At 39.8% G+C, this 18,033-nt stretch overlaps 1 protein-coding gene and 1 pseudogene across 2 annotated transcripts; one reads left to right on the top strand and one right to left on the bottom strand.

Moving 5' to 3' along the window:
• The window catches only part of LOC102167823, a 196,995-nt pseudogene that overhangs the window by 23,924 nt on the left and 155,038 nt on the right, over window positions 1–18,033 (top strand).
• ZNF32 (zinc finger protein 32) lies at window positions 9,826–14,672 on the bottom strand. Of its 2 annotated transcripts, none has more exons than XM_021073020.1 (3): window positions 14,569–14,672; window positions 12,072–12,211; window positions 9,826–10,805 (listed from the first exon to the last, which is right to left on the bottom strand). In XM_021073020.1, exons 2-3 carry the CDS (start codon window positions 12,139–12,141, stop codon window positions 10,012–10,014), a joined length of 864 nt encoding a protein of 287 aa, XP_020928679.1. In that variant the 5' UTR covers window positions 12,142–12,211; window positions 14,569–14,672; the 3' UTR covers window positions 9,826–10,011. The 2 variants fall into 2 exon arrangements, with proteins under 2 accessions (XP_020928679.1, XP_020928680.1); XM_021073021.1 differs by having other exon boundaries at window positions 9,826–10,763.

Below are 18,033 nucleotides of genomic sequence, written 5' to 3'. Positions count from 1 at the left end.
GGGTTGTTTCCATGTCTTGGCTATTGTGAATAGTGCTGCAGTGAACATGCAGGTGCATGTGTCTTTTTAAAGTAGAGTTTTGTCCGGATATATGCCCAAGAGTGGAATTGCTGGGTCATGTGGCAGTTCTATGTATAGTTTTCTAAGGTACCTGCATACTGTTCTCCATAGTGGTTGTATCAGCTTACATTCCCACCAGCAGTGCAGGAAGGTCCCTTTTCTCCACACCCCCTCCAGCATTTGTTATTTGTGGACTTATTAATGATGGCCATTCTGACTAGTGTGAGGTGGTACCTCATAGTAGTTTTGATTTGCATTTCTCTAATAATCAGTGATGTTTAGCATTGTTTCATGTGCTTGTTGGCCATCTGTATATCTTCCTTGGAGAAATGTCTGTTCAGGTCCTTTGCCCGTTTTTCCATTGGGTTGTTGGCTTTTTTGCTGTTGAGTTGTGTAAGTTGTTGGTATATTTAGAGATTAAGCCCTTGTCAGTTGCATCATTTGAAACTATTTTGTCCCATTCTGTAAGTTGTCTTTTTGGTTTTTTTTAATGGTTTCCTTTGCTGTGCAAAAGCTTGTCAGTTTGATTAGGTCCCATTGGTTTATTTTTGCTTTTATTTCTGTTGCTTTGGGAGACTGACCTGAGAAAACATTTGTAAGGTTGATTGCAGAGAATGTTTTGCCTGTGTTCTCTTCTAGGAGTTTAATGGTATCTTGTCTTCTGTTTAAGTCTTTCAGCCATTTTGAGTTTATTTTGGTGCATGGTGTAAGAGTGTGTTCTAGGTTCACTGATTTGCATGCAGCTGTCCAGGTTTCCCAGCAATGCTTGCTGAAAAGAGTGTCTTTTTCCCATTTTATATTCTTGCCTCCTTTGTCAAAGATTAATTGACCGTAGGCGTCCGGGTTTATTTCTGGGTTCTCTTTGGTCTGTTCCATTGGTCTGTATGTCTGTTTTGGTACCAGTACCACACTGTCTTGATGACTGTGGTTTTGTAATATTGCCTGAAGTCTGGGAGCGTTATGCCTCCTGCTTGGTTTTTGTTCCTCAGAACTGCTTTGGCAATTCTGGGTCTTTTGTGGTTCCATATACATTTTTGGAGTGTTTGTTCCAGTTCTGTGAAAAATGTCATGGGTACTTTGATGGGGATTGCATTGAATCTATAGAGATTGCTTTGGGTAGTATGGCCATTTTTACAATGCTAATTTTTCCATCCCAGGAGCATGGAATATCTTTCCATTTCTTTACATCTTCTTTAATTTCCTTGACTAAAGTTTTATAGTTCTCAGCATATAAATCCTTTACCTCCTTGGTCAGGTGTATTCCCAGGTAGTGTTTGATTTTGGGGGGTGCAATTTTAAAAGGTATTGTATTTTTGTATTCCTTTTCCAATATTTAGAAATATTCATATACAGAAATGCGACTGACTCCTGAATGTTAATCTTATATCCTGCTACTTTGCTGAATTTGTTGATCAGTTCAAGCAGTTTCTGGGTTGAATCCTTGCGGCTTTCTATATACAGTATCATGTCATCTGCATACAGTGACAGTCTTACCTCTTCTCTTCCAATTTGGATACCTTTTATTTCTTTTGTTTGTCTGATTGTTGTGGCTAGGACTTCCAATACTATGTTGAATAACAGTGGTGAGAGTGGGCATCCTTGTCTTGTTCCAGATTGTAGTGGGAAGGCTTTCGGCTTTTCTCCACTGAGTATTATATTTGCTGTGGGTTTGTCATAAATGATTTTTATTATGTTAAGGAATGTTCCCTCTATACCCACTTTGGTAAGAGTTTTTATAATGAAGGGATATTGGACACTGTCAAATGCTTTTTCTGCATCTATTGAAATGATCATGTGATTTTTGACTTTTCTTTTGTTAATGTGGTGTGTAACATTGATTGATTTGTGTATGTTGAACCATCCTTGTGAACTTGGAATGAATCCCACCTGGTCATGGTGTACGATCTTTTTGATATGTTGTTGATCACTCCTTATTTTACATCAGAGAATTCATACTGGAAAAAAGCCCTATCACTTTAAGAATTGTGGGAAATTCTTCAGGCATAGCTTTGGCTTTATTTTACATCAGAGGATTCATCCTGGAGAAAGGCCCTATCACTGTAAGAAATGTGGGAGCTTGTTCTTAAGCATAGCTTGGCCTTGTTGAACATCAGAAAGTCCATAATGAAGAAACACCTTATGAATGTAATGAATGTGGGAAAGTTTTTCCTCAGAATTCAGTCCTCAAATGACATAAGCAAATTCATGATAAAGAAAGCCATCAAATGCAGTTAGTTTGGTAAATTACGTAGAAATAGTTTATTCCTTTCAACTATCAAAGAGGAGACATTCAATAAGTTATACACTTAAAATATTCTTTGACTCTCTATCCTGGAAAACTTCTCATTTGTGAGGATGTTCATTGTAGTATAATTTGTACTAGTAAAATATTTGAAGAACCTAAATGTTTATATGGAAGAATACAGAATACTGTGTAGCAAGTGGAAAGTTTGAGGTAGCACTCTACAACATAGAAATATCTCCATGATACCTTGTTAAGTTAAAAAAGCAAGTTCAGAGATTAATATTGAAAAAATGGCTGTACCGCCCAAAGCAAACTGTAGATTTAATGCTATCTCTATCAAGTTACCCATGGCATTTTTCACAAAACCAGAAAAGAATAATCCTAGGAGTTCCCATCGTGGTGCAGTGGAAACGAATCCGATTAGGAACCATGAGGTTGTGGGTTTGATCCCTGGCCTTTCTCAGTGGGTTGAGGATCTGGTGTTGCCGCGAGGTGTGGTGTAGGTCGCAGACACGGCTTGGATCCTGAGTTGCTGTGGCTGTGGTGTAGGCTGTCGGCTATAGCTCCAATTAGACCCCTAGCCTGGGAACCTCCATATACCAAGGGTGCGGCCCTAAAAATAGAAAAAAAAAAAAAAAAAAGACGAAAAGAATAATCCTAAATTTACATGGGACCATAAAATACCCAGAATTGTGAAAGCAGTCCTGAGCAAAAAGAACAAAGCTGGAGCCATAACTCTCCCACACTTCAGAACATACTACAAATCTACGTAATCTAAACAGCACTGTATTGACACAAAAACAGACATATGAATCAGTGGAACAGAATGGAGAGCCCAGAAATAAACCCACATACCTACAGACAATCAGTCTTTGACAAGGGTGGTTAGAATACACAATGGAGCAAAGACAGTCTCTTCAGCAAGTGGTATTGGGAAAGTTGGACAACTGCATATAATCAATGAAGTTAGAACACTCCCTTACACAGTACACAAAAATAAACTCAAAATGGCTTAAAGACTTAAGTGTATAACTTGACACCATAAATCTCCTAGAAGAGAATATAGGAAAAACATTCTCTGAGGTAAATTGAAGCCATGTTTTCTTAGGTCAGTCTCCCAAGGAGAAAGAAATAAAAGCAAAAGCAAACCAATGGAACCTATAGCATGGATTTACCTTGAAAACATTGTGCTAGGTGAAAGAAACCAGGCACAAAAGATGACATATTGTGTGATTCCATTTATATGAAATATCCAAAAAAGATAAATTTATAGACACAAAGGGAGATTGTTGGTTTCCAGGAGTTAGAGTATGCAAGTGAAGTCAGTAAGGAGCAACTCGTTATGGATACTGGTTTTCTTTGTGAGGTGACGAAAATGTTTTAAAAATTGATTTTGGTTGTGTGGTAAGTCACAACTCTGTGAATGCATGAAACTATCATTGAATTGCACAATAGAAATGTGTGAATTGTATGGTATGTGAAATAAATCTCAGTAAATCTGTCTATACAAAGTATGTGAATGGATATTTTACCATAGAAGATATCTGGATTATTTAATAAGCACATTGAAAGCTCCTCCAAATTATGAGATATTAGGGAAATGCAAATTCAAACCACGAGATGTTATTTCATACCCTAAAGAATGTCTGTAATCAAAATGACAGGCAATTACAAGTCTCAAGGGGGAATGAAGAGAAACTGGAATGCTTATACATTGCTGGTGGGATAAATACATTTTGGACAGCAATTTTCAAATTCTTAAAATGTTAAACTTGATTTTACCACGTTACCCAGCAGTTCCACTCTGAGGTATTCCAAGAGAAATTAAAATATAAATGTCCACATAAATACTTGCATGTGAATATTCATAGTATCATTTTTCATAGTAGTAAAAAAGTGGAAACAATTCAAATCTTCATCAACCAGTGAATGGACAAACAATACATGGTATAGTCATACCATGGAATACCTTCAGTCATAAAAAGAATGAAATACTGATACATGCTACAACATGGGTGAACCTCAAAAACATTACACTAAATAAAAAAATCACATATTGTATAGCTCCATTTATATGAAATGTCTAGAAAATACAAATCTGTAGAAACGAATGCTAGATTTACAGTTCCTTGAAACAGACGGTAGCAGTGGGTGTGACTGCAAATGCAAATGAGGGTTCTTAGTGTGATGGAAATATTCTAACATTAGAGTGTAGAGATGGTTGCTCAACTTTGTAAATTTTAATTTAGCAGTGCTACTTCTATGAATGCATTTTATAGAACTAGTCACACTTAAATGCAAAGATGTTCTTTGAAGCATTGCTTGTGATAGTAAACATTTGAAATCAAACTGTTGATTGATTAATAGAGGATGTTTTAATAGATTATGGTATATCAACAATTCAGATGGATCTAAATGAAGAACATCTGTTAACAATTCAGATAGATCTAAATGAAGAAATTAGAAAGAAATTCAGACTTTTTAAAGGGAAAGAGAGATGTGGATCATTATATGTGCCCTGATCCTATTAAGAAAATAAGCCATACTGAGGTCCCTTTACCATCTCCCTTTTAGAGTATACTTGTTTTAAATATTTACTCTATATATATTGAGTACCACATCAGAAAGTGTTACATTTTTTGCTTCAGTTATTGAATATAATTTAGGAAACGTAAGAGGAGAAGTCTTTTATACCTATCCATGTTTTTACTCTTTCTTTTGTTCTTCTTCACACTTCAAGTTTACTTAAATTTTTTTTTTCTGTTTGAAGACTCACTTATAGTCATTTTTTAAAGGTCTGCTGATGACAAATTCTCTTTGTTTTCTTTCATCTGAAAGAAATGATTACTTTTCCATTCTTGAAAGATATTTTCAAATCATTGATTCTCTAGGGGCAACTTTTTATTTATCTCTATCTGCTTTCAAAATTTTTTCCCTTTGTGTTTGATTCTTTGAAGTTTGATTATGAGATTATGATGTGCCTTGATGTGGATTTCTTTGGGTTTATTTATTTATTTTTTAAGTTTGATTATGATGTACCTTAGTGTGGATATATTTGTTTGTCATCTTTGGAGTTATTCAGTCTCTTAAATCTGGAGGTTTGTGCCTTTCACCAAATTTGGAGATTTTTTTTCAGCCATTGGTTTTTCAAATATCTTTTCAGCATTATTCCCTTTTCTTCTCCTCTTCTGCATCATCAGTGATACAAACATTAGCTCTTTTGTTATCTTTTTTTTTTTCAATCTATTTTCTCTCTCATTTGGATTAGGTAATTGTTTTATCTTCAAGTTTACTCATTCTTTGACTTGTTAATTCTGTTATTAAGCCCATATAGTGAGTTTTTAAGTTATTTTGTTTTTCAGTTCTAATGTTTCTATTTGATTCTTTCCATTTGATTCTTTTATATCTCTAACCACTGTGACCTTGCATGAGTTTTTTTGCCTCTCTAGACCCCAGTTTCCTTCTTTCTTATTTAAAAAAAAATTTTGGGAGTTCCTGTCGTGGCACAGTGGTTAACAAATCTGACTAGGAACCATGAGGTTGCGGGTTCGATCCCTGGCCTTGCTCAGTGGGTTAAGGATCCAGCGTTGCCATGAGCTGTGGTGTGGGTTGCAGATGCGGCTCAGATCCCGCGTTGCTCTGGGTCTGGCGTAAGCCGGCAGCTATAGCTCCAATTTGACCCCTAGCCTGGGAACCTCCTTATGCCGCAGGAGCGGCCCTAAAAAAAAAGGCAAAAAGATAAAAAAAATTTTTTTTTTGGCCTTACCCATAGCATGTGGAAGTTTCTGGGCCAGTGACTGAACCTGCATCACAGCAGTGACCCAAGCTGCTGCAGTGATACTGGATCCTTAATCTGCTGTGCCACAAGGGAACTCCCTAGACTCCAGTTTCCTGATAATTGTAGTCCATGTTTATCAAGAAGTTTGCTGAGAGATACAAGGCATAATTCAGTCTAGCAAGAAGTAAATATTCCATAAATATTAGCTCCTATCTAAAAATTATTTTCCTACAAAAAAAAATAACAAAATATTTCTGACTTTCTGGTGTGTGAAAGCCCTACCTGTGGCATACGGAAGTTCCCAGGCTAGGGGCTGAATCGCAGCTGCCACTGCCACAGCCACATGGGATCCAAGCTGCATCTGCAACCTACACCACAGCTCACGGCAATGCTGGATCCTTAACCCACTGGGTGAGGCATGGATTGAACCCACATCCTCATGGATACTAGTCAGGTTTGTAACCCACTGAGCCACAACAGGAACTCCCTCTGGTGTGTGATTTTTATTGATTTTATTGTAAGTCCCACTTCACAGTTACATTGATGTTTTTTAGTTGAAGTTTAATTGACCTTCAATATTATATTAGTTTTAGGTGTACATTATAGTGATTTAGGTGTATATTATAGTACATTATAGTGATTCAATATTTATACACATTTTGAATGGTCACTATAATAAATCTTTGGCTTTACAAATTATTACAGTATTATTAACTATATTCTCTGTGCTATACATTACATTCCCACGGTTTATTTATTTTATAGCTGGAAGTTTGTACCTTTTAATCCCCTTCATCTGTTTTGCTACTCCCCAGTTTTCTCCTTCTGGCAACCACCCTTTTTCTTTCTTACCTATTCATCTTTTAATGGAACTTAGGTTGTTTCCATATCTTGGCTATTGTAAATCATGCTGTGATGAGCATGGGGTGCATGTCTTTTTGAATTAGTTTTTTCCTATTCTTTGGATAAATACCCAGATGTGGAATAGCTAGATCATATGGTAATTTTTGAGCAATCTCCATACTGTTTTCCATAGTGGCTGCAACAGTTTACATTCCCGTGAACAATGTATGAGGGTACCCATTTCTCCACATCCTTGTCAACACTTGTTATTTCCTGCCTTTTTGGTAATAGCCATTTTAATAGGCATGAAGTGATATCTCATTGTGGTTTTGATTTGCATTTCCCTGATTATTTGTGATGTCGAGCACCTTTTCATATTCTTGTTAGCCATCTATATGACTTTTGAAAAAATGTCTATTTAGATCCTTTGTCCATTTTTTTTTTCTTTTCTTTTATGGCTGCACCTGCGACACATGGAAATTCTCAGGCTAGGGGTCTAATTGGAGCTGCAGCTGCCAGACTACACCATAGCTACAGCAACACCAGATCAGAGTTGCATCTGCGACTTATACCACAGCTTGTGGCAACACTGGATCCTTACCTACTATGCAGGGCCAGGGATCAAACTCACATCCTCATAGTTACTAGTTGAGTTTTTAACCTGAGCCATGATGGGCACTCCTGGGAATGAAGTTCTGACTTGGGGGTTTCTCATACAGTTTTCATCAAATGTCATCTGAGACTGTAGTCATATGAAGGTTCTGCTGGGCTGAGCATCTAGAGTGGCTCACTCACATGCCTAGGGGTTGATGCTGACTGTCTTTTAGGAGTTCAGATGAACCTGTCAGCTGAGGCACTTGTCTAACAAAAGTGTCATGCAGAAACTTTTCAGACTTTTAAAGGGCTTTTTAGACCTATTCTTGGAAGTCAGTGTAGCATCACTTCTACCATGTTTTATTGTTTGAAGCAGTCACAAGCCTTCCCATATTGAAGGGGAGGTGACACAGACCTCATCGTGAGATGAGTGTCAAAGGACCTGAGGGCAATATTTTAAAACTACCTCTTTGTTATTTAAACTTTATGTATAACATATTTTGCATATAAAGTGTACCTTATGTATAATAACATGCATAGATTTTAAGTATTGTGCTCAAATTTAAGTATAGGCCCATGCGTCCACCACCTGAAGAAAGGAATAGAAAATTTTTTCACTCTGTAAGGCTGTCTTATGTGTCTTTCAGTTCAGTTCCCCCCTCCAACTTCCGTCTTTTTCTACAGATTAGTTTTTCCTGTCTTGTGAAATCATAATAATGGAATTAATATACTGTGTGTGTGTGTGTGTGTATTTGGGTATTTGGGTTCTTTTACTTAACCCAAGTCTTTGAGATTCATCCATATTATTGAATGTATCAGGTGTTTATTATTATTTTTTTATTGCTGACTTGTATTTGATTATATGAACATACCACAGTTTATTACCTTGTCTGTTATTGGACACTTGGGTTATTTCTAGTTTACTATTGTGAATGAGGATAGTATGAACATTCTTGTGTACACCTTCAGATAGTATCAGGGTATCTTTGGGAGCAATATTATATTGTTATTGAGACCCATACTATTTCTAAAGTGTTTCTATGCCCAGAGATCTTTGATAAAATTTACCTCTCTATTTGATTAAGATTTGCTGTCAAGTTTCTTGGGATTAAGAACCCTGCAGCTTATAGGATCTGCCAAAAGCCTATGGTTTATAGGAACCTATAGCTTATAGGATATAGAAAAAAATGGAGTGGTATCTTTTCAAGAAAACCATTTTTTTCTACATCATTCATCATGTTAATTACATGGAAACTCAGAATGAAAATTTATAGGGATGGTCAAGGCTAAAAAAGGAAAGTTCCACCTTAAAATCAACTTCTCATCTCCAGTATTCCTCACAATCTCAACCACTAGAGGTAAAAATTATTAGAGTAGATTATCCTTCCAAATTCCTTACTGTGTGTGCATGCATGTGTGTGTAGGAGGAAGAGTACACTGTTAGAGGAGAGGAACTTCATTACTGACTACAAATATGAGCTCAGTAATGAGGACACTTAATGCCCTTACTAGATGACCCTGAGATATTGCTACTGTTGCTAAAAAGGAGTGAAAGTCATTGTGTCTCCCCCAGACTTGTAGATAGTTGTCTGCTCTATGGCTATAAGCAAGTTATTGCCATCCCAGTTAGGAGTGGAAGACTGAAGTAAAACACCCAGCAGATTTGGAAAGGAACCTATTTTTGTAAGGAAAGGCTAGGGCTTCTGCTATGAACATGGGTGATTTGTTAGAATAGGCTATTAGAGGCTATTATCCAGATAATACAGTGTTCAATATGAGGATTATTGGTTAGATTTGCCTCATGAATTCTGCCTAGTGGTCTTATATGCAAAATAAGATAAATTTGAATATGTAGAGAAGAAAAGAATCTTGGGATTGGTCTGAGGCTGTTTTTTTTTTTTGCCTTTTTCTAGGGCCGCTCCCGCTGCATATGGAGGTTCCCAGGCTAGGGGTCAAATAGGAGCTGTAGCTACCGGCCTAGGCCAGAGCCACAGCAGTGTGGGATCCAAGCTGCATCTGCGACCTACACCACAACTCATGGCAACGCCGGATCCTTAACCCACTGAGCAAGGCCAGGGATCGAACCTGCAACCTCATGATTCCTAGTCAGATTAGTTAACCACTGCGTCATGAGGGGAACTCCCTGTTTTTTTTTTTTTTTTTTTTTTTTTTAAGGCTGATGGTATCAACTGCAAATTTTAAATCTGTACCTGCTATATAAATCTCCAATTGTGTACCAGATTAATGGAGGTACAGTGGGACATTAGGTCAAAATAAACTGAGAGAAATTAGGAACCATACATGATAATGATAATAAACAAGACATTTATTTTTCATACTCATTTGAGGGAAAGGAGAAAGTCAGTTTACTCTACCCAGTGATGGCTTCTGAAAGAGTCTCCATTCTTTCCACAAAATTGGATAGGTTTTTTTAATCTCAAGGAATTTTATACTCTTAATTCATAAAGAGAACTTCCTTTGAAGAGAACGGTTATAGCGTGAGCCTTTGTGAGCAGCTTCGTTGGTGCACAGCCAGACTCCCTCTCTGAGTGAAGCTTTTCCCACACTGGCCACACAGATAGGGTGTCTCTCCTGTGTGGATTTTTCCATGCAGGATACAATTCCCTCTGGTGTGGAAACTCTTCCTGCATTGTGTGCAGGCATAGGGTTTCAGGCCTGTGTGGACTCTGATATGCACAATTAAACTTCCCTTCTGACTGAAGGCTTTTCCACACTGATCACATCTATAGGGCTTCTCACCACTATGAACTCTTCTGTGAACAGCAAGGTTACTTTGATTCCTGAAGCTTCTCTGACAGATAGCACACTCATAGGGTTTTTGTCCAGTGTGGAGTCTTTCGTGAACGGCCAGACTACCTCGTTGACTAAAGCTTTTCCCACATTCCTTGCACTGATAGGGCTTCTCTCCTGTATGTATTCGTTGATGTGTAACAAGATTGCCTTTGGCCCTAAAGCTTTTTCCACAATGGGTACACTCAAAGGGCTTTTGGCCAGTGTGGATTCTCTCATGTAATGTTAGGCTACCTTTTTGCCTGAAGGATTTTCCACATTCCTGGCACTCATAGACCCTTTGCCTCACTCCAGGTGAATCTTCCTGTAGTGTCTTAGAATCTGGGGATTTTTGTTCCAGCTTCTCTCTTCTGAAAGAATTCTGGAAATCCCAGCTTGAGGATCCTGTGGCCTCAGAGTGATCATATTTGTGGTGGGCTTCTGTCATCACATCTGGTAAAATGAGAGGGAAGTCATGTAAGATGCACCAATATGCTGAGTGAGAAGAATAGGGAAAAAAGAAACAATGCTTTGAGTGCTTATTATGTATCAGACATTAATACTATAAACTTTGCATAGATAATTTAACCCTGAAAACAATCTATGAGATTGCTACAGATAAGGAAATGAAAGCATAGGGAGGCTGTCAAAGATCATGTAGTCAGGTAGGTATAAAATTGGGATTCAGACACAGGCATGCTCCATAGCTGTGTACTGCCTCTAAATTTAGTTTAATTTAGCCTCCCAAATAGTCTTGTGTGATAAACATGATTATCTCCATTTTATAGAAAAGAGGCTCAGAAATATTGAGATAACTATAAAATATCATGTTTAGTCCCATACCCAAGTTTTACCTGACTCCAAAACAGGTATGGATCCAGGTTGTGTAGGGCCTAAAGCTTTAAAATTTTGGAGGGATTCCATTAAGAAAAAGTATAAGAGTAGGTATAGGGCCTTGAAGAAGACCAGTGTAAGGGAAAGATCCTGAAACTTAAGTTTTATTGGCTTCAAAAGGAATCTACCTCTGCTCCATTCTGCTTTCCTAACAGTGGAGTAATCTCCATTATGTCAGAATATATGTAGCAGAATCTTTGATACTTTACACCTATTAATTCTAACCCTTGAAACCCTGCAATATAGAGCTTACTGTTGCACTTTACAGATGAAGAGCCTGGAGCTCAAGAAAATTAAATAACTTGTCTGATACCACAGATTGAGTCAAGGCAATCAAAGAATCTGATCCAAGGATTGTTCTTCCCTTTAAAATCCATGCTATTTCATTTTGCTAAGCTACAGTGGAATTGAAGTCAATTTTGGTTTGGAAGTTATTCTCAACACTTCCTATTCAGATATGATAGTATTTTCCAAAACTGCCCTGCATATGAGCCTCCTACTTCACTTTAAATATGGGTCCATTCATCACTAGTAATAGTTCTCCTGGAGTCATCCAAGGGAGATTTCAACTTGTTCCCCTTCCTTACTTTATCCTTTCTTACTCAGTGATTGTGCTTGATTAAAAACTGCTTATTATTCTTTCAGAGACTACCTCAAGACTACTTCATAATAAGACTGTTCTCTTGATCTGTTTCTACTATTATTTCTAACTCCAACTTGTAGGCTTTCCCTGTAACCCCCGGAAATGGTGAGCTCCACCAAAGGAATGTCTTATCTGTATCCTCAGCCTGTTGAGGACAGCCTGTGCTGAGGACAGGGACACTGATTATTGTGGGCTGAGGGCATCCCAGCAATCAACCAACTCACTGAAAAATGCTACATTCTGGGCATATCTTCCATGACAGTCCAGCAGTGTAGCTGTTGGAAATCCAAACATGTCCACTCCTGCCGTACGACCTTAATCACCACCTCCTCATATGATTCTTCCATGGGCTGCTCTTGAGTACCTAGAGAGGAAAAAACAAACAAAAACAAAACAGAACAACAAAAACAAACATTAAAGGACAGGATGATTGTTAAGTGAGAAGAATGAAGTCAACAGGCGCTCCATTTTGGGGTATGAGTGAATAGAGGAAATGTGGATTGCCTGATGTAATGTCAGACACCTACCATGAAACCACAAGATGGGCCAAAAGGTACCATGACCACTTATAAATATAAGAGTCCAAGAGTAAGCAGAGAAGCCATAAAGCAAACATGTACCTCTTCCTGCTAATGCTAAGATAATGTCCCTCCTATTTGTACCTTAGCTTTTGCAGGTGATTGGAATCTTTTGCAAGTGATTGGAACTTCCTCCATGTAACAGTTTGCTACTTTATCTCTTAGCCCCCAAAGAAATTTAGAATATATAAAAAACAATATTTTACCCTTTACAGTTGGCTCTATGATTGAAATGGCTCCAGCTCTCCTCTCCAGTCCCCACTAGGTTATTGGGACAGAAAAAGAGACTTCCTATATCTTTTTAGCACTTCTTAGGAGGCTCTAGACTCACACCCACACTTCTGCTTTTTGAGATATGAGAAAACCAGTTCTGAGGAAGTATAAATACTTGTCAATTCTTGGAAAAAGAAGACCTACTTCAGACTCCAAAACCAAGCCCAGGGCATTCTGACAAGGGAAATAACTTACCACAAGTCCCAGAGCCAGTAAGGAGTCAAGGTGGAGTAAGGTTCGAATTCAAGACTCTCGGGATCCAAAGCCTAAGTCCAGACAATTCTCTACTTCCTCATCACTAATGAGCTAGTCAGAATTCTTACAAAATGGAATAAAATGGAACAGAGTTTGACCAGACTTTCCTATTCTTCCAGATCCTAGAAATCCTCTTGTTCCACGTTATTTTTTTATTTATTATTTTTTTTTGGAGGGAATATTCTTATTTCAGGACCCTAATTACTGAATTCTTATACTTTATTTATGCAGTGGTTCAGTGTATAATCTTTGTTTTCCTCCAATATTTAACAAGAAAATGCTGACCTCCTGATTTAATGAAATAGCAGTGTGATGCAACAATTCTGTGTTAATCCAAGCATCTGGTCTTCTTGACACCTGCATTTTCTGCTACATATCATGGTGACTGGAGAGGCATTTAAACTCTTAGTTGGCAGATTCAGGTTCAGTTTGGAGTATAAACCACAATGCAATGCCCTATCAAAGTGTCAGGACACTACAGGACCTTTCACTAGGAAGTTCAAGGTGTTACTGCTCAACAGCTGCACATCAGCCAAGTCAACGTAACGTATATGTACCTGCTGCCTAAGGTTGGACTCTGTCCCTGGTGAGTCCAGCAAATAGAGCTTGGAACCGTGGGTAGAATTTACAGCTGTGCCTCTCCACGTGCTGTGAGATATTCAGGAAGAACTCAGATGTGTCTATGGAACCTCTTTGATTAATAAAGGGAATCTGTCATAATTTTCTCCCTAGATTACACAAGTCTGGGGAGTCAATTTCCTAAAGATTTTGGAGAAAGCCACTTTATACTAGAAAACATTTCTTTTCCTATCAGAAAGGCCATTATATCCTGTGGTTTAGAGTTAGGCCATGAGAGATTTGGATTACACTCTCAGTCCTCTCAAATGACATTGGGCAAGTAACCAAACAGCCCTCACTCTATCTCCTCACTTAATAAATACTTTGATAACAAATATGAAGTAGCTCCTGGGCAAATAAAAAACCAATTGTGAAGGGCCTCTGACATGTCCTACAGACTTAAGGCCTAAAGTTGAGAAGTCCTGAGGAGATGACTAGAAGAGGGGGAACTTTTGCTATCTTGAGGATAGTTTCAGGATTAGGAAATTCTGGGTAGGGGTGAGTTTTTCCTCCACACACCTGAATCCAGTTTGTCCTTTCCCATTCTCCACCCAGCGGGGTTTGTCCTTTCTCCCATTCACCCACCCCAGAGAGACACCGCTTTCCCCTGTCCAACTTCTTAAGGCCCTGGGGCACACCTGACTGTGGCCTCCCCGCCCACAGCTCCAGGTGCCAGGCCTTCCCCACACCCCGCCCTGCGGTGCGGCGGAGGGGCCCCCGCTAGTCCGAACAGGCTCTACCCTCCCGCCTCAGGCTCCCCCAACCCCGCGTTCCCGGGCCCCCAGGGCCGCCCTGCGTGCTGGGCCTCAGCACCCCGCTCTCTGGTCCAGATGGACCTTTTCTTGCGGGCCGCAGACCTCTCCCCTCTTAGTTGGCCGCCCTGGGGGTCCAGGCTGGTCAGGCCCGCTCAGGGTCTCGGGGGAGCTCGGGAGCCGTAGCCTGTCGGCGGGGCCCCGCCTCACCCGGGCGCACTGACCCGGCCGGCGGCCTCACTCACCGCAGCGGCGCGCGCCCGCAGACAGACAAAGGCCGGCACCGATCCCACAGCAGCGCCGGCGCGAGCAGACCGGACTACAGCTCCCAGGAGGTTCCGCGCGAGCTGGAGGCTGGGGCCTCGGCGGCCCCGGCTTTCCCGAGCACTGTGGGAAACGTAGTTCGGCGATGCGTCCGGCCTCTCGGGACTCTGCGGGTCCAGGTGATCGCTGGGCGCTCAGGCCACCTCCATATGGTCCTCAGCCGGTGGCGCTGATTCGTTCGCGGGTGTATGTAGAGCGGGCACCAAGAGCGCCGAAAGGCTGCTCAAATTAGCCAGGCGTGTGTAGGCAGCTTGTGAAGTCGTCCGCTGAACCAAGAAACTGAGAATCTGGGTTCTTGCATTAGGTATGGTGGGAGGAAGCTCATTGGGAAGAAATGAGTTGATAAAACCTTGGGTGCTTGGAGGTTTTGTTTTGAGCCATTGGGGGAGCAAAGACTAAGTATTCTGTAGTTAGAGCTCTGAGGCGAGGAGCAGATATTTCAAGCGAAGTCTGTGGCGTTTTGGAACACCAGAGGAGAATTTAGTGAGGTTGGGGAGGAGTCTGGTGGAGGGCTATGCTCTTCTTATCCCGTTAAAGAATTTGCATCCGAAATAATGGGTAAGAGATCCGGTTTGGAATTGTCTTGAATTTGCATGTCAGCTCCACCACTGACTAGCTGCAGAATTCTGGATAGGCTTCTTACCTGGTGGGGAGCCCAGGATGTGGTTAGGTGGCAGCTACAGAGGCTTCTTGAAAGGGCCAGAATCCAAGTCAGGTCACCCTCTTGATACTTGCAGAGCAAAGGCAGGTATGTAAGAACCCAGAAAAAAAAAATCTTTCTGCATGTACCCCCTCTGAGTTTTGGAGAGAAAACACTATTTTCTAGGATAAGAAATTAGATTTTTTTCTTACATGGATAAATTGTAAGTTTTGAAAATCACTCAGCAAGTTAGATGAGCTCTTTTTCATGAGGCTTCTTTGTGAAGTACAGGCATTCAAATCCTGTTGTGTGATCCTAAGAGGGGGCAAGGCTCCCTAAATGCCTTAAGCCACCTTCAAATGTATTTTTATAGGATCCTGGCCTCTGAAAGGGAATTTGGGAGAGGGAAGAATGGTATTAAAATTTTCTATGGCTGAGACTGCTTGGGCTTCCTCCCCGTTTGAATCGCTTTCGTCTTCCTTCATCCTGGAGCTCTCCTCAGTGTAATTCTCTCCAGGTTCCCTGCTCCAGAGCTCCTACGCAGAGGCTAGTTTATCCTATTAAAGGAGAGGTTTCATAAGGTATGTTTCCTCTTACTATGTGTTTGTCCTCTACCCAAAAGTCACCTGTTAAACATTTAACAACAAAAACAAAACATTTAATTTCTCACTGTGTACAAAGTGTAAGTTGATTGCTAAGTGTTAGTTTCACTATCACTAATAACATCATTATTTAAGTTCATTGAACCTGTATGTTCTGAGCCCATTTTAAGCGTCAGGTACTCTGCTGGGCTTTGGACACATAAATGTAAAAAAGATATACTCTCTTCTCCTAGGAAGGGAGCTGACAGTCTAGTTTAGAAGACAAACACACACCTTTCCTCAAAACCCAGGACAGCAGTACAGAAAAGTCCCTGAGTGTGTAGGGGGAACTGCCCTGTAGGCCTGGCTCCTGAAGGCGCCTCAGCACAAATGCAGAGCTTCCTGTGGTGCCTCCTTCATTATTTGCTCCAGAATCACAGAGAGAAAGGGGTAGGGCATTAGGAGGTGAAGCACAGTCATCACATCCTTTCCTTCTAGAGCAGCCACAGACAATTTTCAGTGCCCAGGTGGCACCCAGCAAAGGCCAGTCCTTGCAGCTGACTGGATGGTGCTGTATGAGTGTCTCTGCTCCCTTCTCTCCCAGGGCTGTATCCGCAAAGCTGCAAGGCTGCGTATGTCACCCCCAGGTCTGGGAGTCATTTCCTCCGTTGAAAAACAACACCATGTGCCTAGAAGTCTTATCAGTTCTTTTGAGGTCAGGCTCAGCTGTGGTTGTTAGGATGATCCCACTGTGAAAGCGATGACAAAGCTTTGGTGGAGAAGGCGACTGTAAAGGGGGAATGTTGTCACCTTAACAAATCTGCGTGAATTCTTTTAAGGTGTCTCAGGAAAGTGGGTGCATTGAATAAAAAGTGGAGGAGAGAGCAGTTAGGACTGGAGTTGATGAGACCCAGAAGAGACCCACCCACCACCCTCTTGACAGACACATAGCAGTCTTTACCCAGATCCTGAATGAGGCCCAACCCTTAACCACGGCCTGCATTTTAAGACACCCACTCAACAGAAAGGCACAGAGCTGAGGGAGGGTGTTAGCAGTGTCAATTTGAAAAATTACCAAAGAATTATTCCCTTATTTCACATGCATTTTAAAACATTATGGAACGAAGATAATCTGGTAACTGATTATATGACAAAAGGCTAAACATTTGGCAAAAAAAATGAAAGTATATACTTATCTAACTTCTGTGCCAAAATAGCCTCCAGATTGATTAAATGTAAAATGTAAAACCCAGATCCACAAAAGGCCTAGAAGAATGTATGGTTTAATAGTTTTATAATCTCAGCATAGGAAGGGTTTTCCTAACCATGGTAAGAAACGCAGAAACAGTGAAGAATAAGATTGCTGGATTTGACTACATTAAAATCCAGTACTTCTGTGTCAACACCACCATTAAATGAAGTTAATACACGACAAGCTAGGAACATGGTAATCACTATCATCTTTAAAGAGACCATACAACTCAATAGGAAAAAGAAATTTCACTGGAAATTTGGTAAAGGATAGCAACTCACACACACAATAGAATTAAGGAAAAATGCTATTAATTTTTAAAAAGTGCTAATTGAAACTAAGAGAAAATTTTCTTAGCTGGTGAATGGAAAATAATGTAAAAGAGACTAGGGAAATAGACATTTTCAGCCATGTCTAAATTGAGACAATTCAGTCTAATTAGACATTTGCTTATACCTATCAAAAAGTCCTAAAAATACACATTTTACTTCTACAGATTTTTTTACTCTTTGAGTGGATTGCAATTGTTTCATATTGTGATCCTAAATTTTATATTCATTATATTCACTAAAGTATACCTTAATGAATATTTTATGACCAATAAAAAAAGAAAAAAGAGAAAAATAAACCTACCAGGAAAAGAAAAAATGAAATAATTGCATCCTAAATGTGGAATGAAAGCTGCAGAATTCTGCAGTAAATTCTTAAGTGAATTATTGACTTGGAAAAGACTCCTGGTTCCTTTAAATGGAGGATTGCCCCAGAAACCTGCATGAGAGCACATGATACTCAAGGAGAGCTTGAGCTTCATTTGCTCTCATTAGCTCAACGAAGTCTTTGGGTGTAGAGTGGTAGAATGAGGATCTGCCCTCCTGGAAGAGTTTATCAGAATAATTTCTACTCTGCCTCAAGT

This window comes from Sus scrofa, chromosome 14, assembly GCF_000003025.6.
Source record: "Sus scrofa isolate TJ Tabasco breed Duroc chromosome 14, Sscrofa11.1, whole genome shotgun sequence".
In the NCBI taxonomy this organism is placed as follows: domain Eukaryota; kingdom Metazoa; phylum Chordata; class Mammalia; order Artiodactyla; family Suidae; genus Sus; species Sus scrofa.
This window is presented reverse-complemented; position numbering and strand designations above follow the sequence as displayed.